At 38.8% G+C, this 7,352-nt stretch overlaps 1 protein-coding gene across 1 annotated transcript; it reads left to right on the top strand.

The window, feature by feature from the left end:
* The first annotated feature begins 4,209 nt into the window (after positions 1-4,209).
* LOC133814781 (uncharacterized) lies at positions 4,210-7,349 on the top strand. The gene is made up of 6 exons (XM_062247698.1): positions 4,210-4,507; positions 4,948-5,005; positions 5,108-5,801; positions 5,920-6,059; positions 6,433-6,700; positions 6,864-7,349. The coding sequence occupies exons 1-6, from the start codon at positions 4,210-4,212 to the stop codon at positions 7,347-7,349; spliced, it is 1,944 nt and encodes a 647-aa protein (XP_062103682.1).
* Positions 7,350-7,352: the final 3 nt, after the last annotated feature.

Here is a 7,352-nt window from a genome sequence, read left to right as displayed (position 1 = left end):
AGGTGACCAACCGCTTAACATCCTTCTCCTCAATGGGCATGTTAGCAAGATCCTCTGCCTGGGAATGCATTTCCGTGGTTGGGAGAGGTTGATTAAAAAGACATGCATGCGTAAAAGCCAGGTTGTTGGCTTTGATGTCTGGAGTTAGACAGTATTCCGTATAATACTTTCTAGGATTCAATTTATGGGAAATCCATTAAGATACTTAACCCTTTTTTTCCTATGAAAGAGGTGGAAAAACCCTGTATTCTTGTGGCTAGGGTTGGTCCTAAGATTGAACAAATAGTGTACCTCATTAGGGGTAGGTGGTTTCCAACCCTGGAAGTGGTACAGAATGTATAAGGCAAACAGGGCTTGTATCCCATTTGGAGCAATCTAGAAGGGAGAAACATTAAAGTAATCTGCTATTGACCTAAAGAAAGGATGCAAAGGGATAGTAGCTCCTGCATAAATGTGATACCTAGACCAAGCACAATAGGCACCACCAGGATTATTGGATCTCTGGTATGGGTGAGGGCATACCACATTCACTCCTTCAATTCCCAAAGTTTGAATGTGTCTATTGAGCATTTTGGAGTTCAATTTAGAAGCCTTAGCTACGAACCATGAAGGCACGCGATCTATTTCCTTCCTCAGTTTGAGTGTAAAAGTTTGTTTAATTTTTGTGGCTAAAGTCTGGGTAGCCTTTCTCTTGGGTTTACTAGTTTTTCGAGCTTGGCAAGGTGTCTTTGAAGAGGCTTTAGTCTCAACTTCTTCTAATAAATTTTCTCCCACAAAGGGCACTCGTTCCACCACCTTTTTCGTTGCTCTACAAGCTACTTGGGGATCTTGTTCCTGAGGGAGTCGATTGGACTTTTTCACCCTCATCGGTTGCTGCTGACGTTGTTGCTTAAGGAAATGATATTCGTGAAGGAAGTATAAAGATGACCGCGGAAGGATTTTCTTGAGACAACGAAGACGGTCTTCTGGTGTTCGTTTGCTTAGAGATTTGGAAGAGGAATCGCTGCTTGGAAGGGTATCACTTGAAGCAGGAGATGAGGAATCGAAGTTTGTTTGGTTGTCACCTCCCCTGTAGTCAAAACGGTTCATCTATAAAAATACGGGGAGGTCAGTAAACTAAAGAAAAAATGAATGCAAAATAAAAATATTTTACTGCCTTGCTAAAAATGTATGAGAGCAGTGGTGACAATTTCAAACAATTCACAAGAGATAAGGAAATTTTTGGTACCATGTTTTCAGGGGCATAAGATTTAAGTATTTTTGTGCTTATTGGGCTAAGAATGCCCGAGCGGCTAATACTATCCGAGCAGACAAATTATATAAATGGCTAAGGATGCATCCGGGCAGTTTGGAAGAATCTCGAGGGTTGTAATTTCAAGGGGCAAACATATCCGATCGGCCAAAGTATGACCAAGTAAGAGCTACTCAATCGGCTAGGAATTTTCGAGGACCCAAGACACTGCAAGGTGATTTTCGAGGAGCTACGAAATTTTCGAGCAACATAAGCTACATCCGATTGGGATAAACCCAAAAATGTGCATACTAAGTTCCATCAAATGAAAAGTCAACTGAGTAGCTTGGATGGTTCTGAGTGGCTAAGAAGGTATTCGAGCGATTGGAAAATTATCGAGCCAGTCCAAGTAGAATGCCTACCCGATCGGTCACATACACGAATCCAAGCAGTGCTTTTGTTTTAAAAAAAATATATCATCACTTGGCAAGCACAAATTCACTCAAAAACGTGGGGCACAAACACATTTTCCTATTCATAGAGTACAACAACAAGATCAAAGAGGGAATTTAAAGGGTTTCAAAAAGTTTCAAGAAAAATCAAAGTTCATACAAACCCATGAACCCGAATGTGCAATGGAGGATGGGAAACTAATTTTTTTTCAAAATTTCATGAAATTGAAAGTGAAATTGGCTAACCCAAACCCTAATGTACATTAAAATAACCACAAAAGCACTATCCTACAAATATTCATCACAAAATTCCAAGGATAGCATATCAAAAGTGGGTTTCGGCATTCATCTATTCAAACCAATATTTGTGCAGAATTTTAAAGGACAAAATGCTTAAAAATGAAGCCAAAGGAGGAAGAACTTACCCAAATGGAAGGGAAAACACTTGATTTCTTGAAGAAGCCTTTGATCTGCTTGAATGAAGTGAAGCACCTTAGAGCTTTGGAGGAGAATCGGCCAAGACGAGAGGAATTTCTTTTTGTGATGTATTTTTTACTTGTAAGGGATAAACATGCGTGGGCCTATTTAAAGGGAAAGGAGGAAATTTTCAATTACCCTAAAAGCTCTTAGTATTCTCTTTCCTATGATTGGGAACTAATAAGTACCATTCTGATGGCTTGAAAAGTTCAGTCGTGGGTTTACTAGAAATGGTGGGAGAATATAGAAAGTAATTTTTTGGAATTTTGGGACACAGAAAATATTTATGTTACTGGTGAGTCACCACGTGGAGGCAACTACTATGATATTCTCTGAATTTCTGATTGGCTATTCAATTTTTGGAGATTCTGCTGGTTGGACTCTTTATTTTTTAAAGTTATTGATCGGGTGGAAGATTTTGGATGACCTCAATAACATTTAGCTGGAGAAAAAGTTTATCATACGAGTAAATCATATGATAAACTTAGGGGGCAAATGTTATCCCCAAAATTTTAGTTCAATGATGTGGCCATCAGAAGTGACAAGTGGCAGTGCATGGTCATCAAGTGGCACATTAATGGTCAATAAATGTGTTGAACAAGGGAAGTGAAAAGGTTAGAAAATGACCTACAGTGTCGTGATATCACTGGTCGAAAGAACATTGGTCGAGAAGATGATTTTATCTGGTCAGGAAGTGATTTTCTCGACCATGTAAGAATTTATATGGTCTGGAAGTGATTTTCCCAACCAGGAAAGAATTTAATTAGCCAAGGAGTGTTTTACTCGACCAATTATGTTAGAAAGAAGTTTCACCCGACCAGTTACATCATAAAGGTGTTTTACCTGACCAGTTATATCATAAAGGAGTTTCACACAACCAGTTACATCAAAAAGGTGTTTTACTCAACTAGCTACATCATAAGAAAGATTTAGCTGACCAGCTATGTCAGATTGAGGAGTGTAGCCGACCAGATGTTTTAGAAGCTCAGAAGTTAATTGCCCAGTGACTTCTTTACAGAACCTCAGTAACAACTTTAGCCAGAATCACCCGTAACTACCACGCGAATCTCTCAAATATCCTAAAGTAATAGCCAAATTGTTATATGTTAAATTTTTTTATTAGTTAGAGTTGGTTAAAACAACTAGATACTCCCTTAATTCGGGGGATCTTTCTTGTACGATCCATGAGCCTATAAATAAAAAGCTTATGGCATCATTTTAGGGGACTTTTGAATCATTCTTTTGGAGACTCTTACTTGGGGATTCTCGGGGGTATTTTCTGAGAGAGCTTAGAGAGAAAAAGCTGGTATTCTCTAGAGAGAAAAACTTTGTATTTTACTAATTACACTTCAGAAACTCAGTGGCTGCTGGTGCATACGTTTTACAATGGTTTAGGGGGAAATACAAGGACAATTATTGATGCAGCATCGGGAGGAATGTTTATGAGAAAAAGCAATAATAAAGCTTATGAATTACTGGAAGAGATGGCCTTCAATAACTACAATTGGCCCACTGAGCGTGAGAATAAGAAGGTCGCGGGAGTCTTAAAGGTTGATCCTATTGCTTTATTGACCGCTCTAGTGGCATCTCTAACCAAGAAATTGCAGCAGAATAGCCTCGCCGCCCAAGCAATGCAAGTACAGAATGTAATGAATTGTGAGATGTGTGGGGGTTCGCATTCTTATGATCAACGCCTAAGCACTACTAGGTGCTCAACAAACGTGAATAGTATGCCTTTGGAACAGGCACATGCACAGGCTATTGATAACTTTCCAAGACCTGCACCCAACACTTACTCAAATACATATACTTCTGCGTGGAAGAATCACCCCAACCTGTCTTGGAAAAATAACCAAGGTTTACAACCACAGTACCCACCCCACTCATCAATCGACTTATGGACTACACTCTAGGCCTTATTATGATCCAAACCCACACCCATCTCATCCACCACGACATCCTCCAATGAACTCACCAACAACTCTACCAGACAAATAAAATCAATTCATGACAGAGACAAGGTCATCAATCAGGAATTTGGAGACACAAATGGGTCGGTTGGCTAAACTACTTTCTAGTAGACAGCAAGGGAATTTTCCTAGTTCCACAGAGGTAGATCCCAAAGAGCAATGTCAACCTGTCACTTTGAGGAGTGGGACTAAGTATGATGGGCCTATAGTGGATGACAAGGGAAAGAAGACAGAGGATAAAAACTCTACTAGTCTAGCACAAGAGGAGGTTATTGAAGACCTTCCAAAGATAGAGAAGTTGAAATACACAGAGCCTACACCAAGGATCCTTATCCTCAACGATTCCGAAAGGCCAATCTTGACAAACAATTCTCCAAGTTTCTTGAGGTATTTAAGAAACTTCACATCAACATTCCTTTTGCAGAGTCTCTTGAACAAATTCCTAGTTATGTGAAGTTTATGAAAGAGATGTTGTCTAATAAGAGAAAAATGGAGGATTATGAAACTATGGCATTAACAGAAGAGTGTAGTGTAATTATTCAAAAGATACTTACTCAAAAGTTAAGAGATTCGGGCAGCTTCACTATACCTTGCACCATTGGGAACTTTCATTGTGAGAGGGCTTTATGTGATTAGGGTGCAAGCATTAATTTATTGTCACTGTCAGTATTTAGAAGACTTGGTTTGGGGGAAGTTAGACCCACTACTGTTACTTTTCAACTGACTGGCCGTTCATTATCACACCCTCGAGGTATTATAGAGGATGTTGTAGTAAAGGTAGATAAATTCATCTTTCCATCGGATTTCATTGTTTTAGATATGGAAGAAGATGAGGATGTGGCTATTATATTGGGAAGACCATTTTTCGCCACGGGGCAAGCATTGATAAATGTCTAGAAGGGTAAATTAAGGCTAAGAGTACAAGGTGATGAGGTAGTTTTTAATGTCTTTAAAGCCTTGAAATATCCTTCCACCAGTGACAGTTGTTTTAGTATTAATGTATTGGAGGAACAAGGTGAAGTGGTCAAGTCTATTGAGGATCCACTTGAGTTGAGTTTGGTTGCAAGTCTTGAAGAGCGTGATGGTACTGAAGCTAGTGAATATGCTAAATGGTTGAACTCAGTGGGGCAAATTTATAAAAAGAAATATGAGGAATTAGGGCAAGTGCTTGAGAGACCTCTTCCATCTATTGAGAAGCCATCAACTCTTGAGTTAAAGACATTTCCTGATCACCTTAGGTATGCATATTTGGGTGAGAACAACACACTACCAATTATTATTTCAACTTCGTTATCTCTTATTGAAGAAGAGAAGCTACTTAGGGTGTTGATGGCTCACAAGCTAGCAATTGGGTGGACTTTGACAGATATCAAGGGTATAAGCCCTTCAATGGTGATGCACCATATATTAATGGAGGAGGAAAGTAAGCCTAGTATCGATGCTCAGAGGAGGCTTAATCCTTCAATGAAGGAGGTGGTAAGGAAGGAAATCCTTAAATGGCTAGATGTAGGGGTAATTTACCCAATATCTGACAGTGCATTGGTTAGTCCTGTTCAGGTAGTCCCAAAGAAGGGTGGCATGGCGATGGTTAAGAACGATAATAATGAACTAATTCCAACTCGTACTATAACGGGGAAGAGAATTTGTATAGACTATCGTAAACTGAATAAGGCAACCAGAAAAGACAATTTCCCCTTGCCTTTTGTAGATCAGATGTTGGACAGATTGGCAGGCCATCCTTATTACTGTTTCTTGGATGGGTATTCAGGATACCATCAAATTCCCATAGCACAAAAGGATCAAGAAAAGACTACCTTCGTGTGCCCTTATGGAACATTTTCATTTCGGAGAATGCCATTTGGGTTATGTAATGCTTCACAATCTTTCAAAGATGTCTGATGTCTATCTTCTCAGACATGGTGGAAAAAGGTATAGAGATCTTTATGGATTATTTTTCAGTCTTTGGGGCCTTTTTTGATGGATGTTTGGCTAATTTGGAGAGGGTTTTGTAAAAATGTGAGGAGTCAAATTTAATATTAAATTGGGAGAAATGTCAATTTATTGTGACAGAAGGAATAGTTCTGGGCCATAAAATTTCACGCCATGGTATTGAGGTAGATATGGCCAAGATATCTACAATATAAAACCCACCTCCACCAGTGTCTGTTAAGGGGGTTTGTAGTTTTTTGGGCCATGGTGGATTTTATAGGAGGTTTATAAAGCACTTTTCAAAAATTTTGAAACCCTTATCTACTCTACTTATGAATGGTGTGGTATTTAACTTTGATGCTGAATGTGTAAGGGCATTTAAGACGCTGAAGGAGAAATTAGTGTCTGCTCCAATTATTGTATCACCGAATTGGGAACTTCCTCTTGAATTGATGTGCGATGCAAATGATTATGCAGTAGGAGCGGTTCTGGGACAACGAATTGACAAGGTATTCCGAATGATTTATTATGCTAGTCGAACCTTGAATGATGCTCAATTAGATTATGCAACTTTTGAGAAGGAATTACTTGCAATTGTCTTTGTGTTCGATAAGTTCAGGCCATATTTAATTGGTAATAAGGTGATTGTCTATACAAATCATTCCACTATTAAGTACCTTATGACCAAGAAGGATGCTAAACCTCACTTGATTCAATGGGTCCTATTATTGCAAGAGTTTGATATGGAAATTCGTGACAAAAATGGGACAGAAAATCTAGTTGCAGATCATTTATCTATATTAGAAAATGGAGAAAGAGGAACAAATTAATGAAAACTTTCTGGATGAACAGTTATTTTCCATTGAAAGTGAAGAAAAGCTACCTTGGTTTGCTGATTATGTCAATTATTTGGTAGCTAAAGTTGTGCCTTTGGACATGTCAAGGCAACAACTCAAAAGGTTCTATTCGGAAGTCAAGCATTATTATTGGGATGAGACCACTCTCTTTCGTCATTGTGATGATCAAGTAATTAAAAGATGTGTCCCAGGAGAGGAGATGATGTATATTCTTACTCATTTCCATACTTTACATTGTGGTGGTCACTTTGGAGGAACAAAGACAGCAACAAAAGTTTTGCAATGTGGGTTTTATTGGCCTATGTTATTTAAAGATGCTAGTGCCTTTGTTAAGAGTTGTGATCATTTCCAAAGGGCTAGTAACATATCAAGAAGAGGTCAAATGTCGATGACTGGAATTTTGGAAGTTGAGTTGTTTGATTTGTGGGAATAGATT

Source organism: Humulus lupulus, chromosome 2, assembly GCF_963169125.1.
Source record: "Humulus lupulus chromosome 2, drHumLupu1.1, whole genome shotgun sequence".
Taxonomy (NCBI): Eukaryota; Viridiplantae; Streptophyta; class Magnoliopsida; order Rosales; family Cannabaceae; genus Humulus; species Humulus lupulus.
This window is presented reverse-complemented; position numbering and strand designations above follow the sequence as displayed.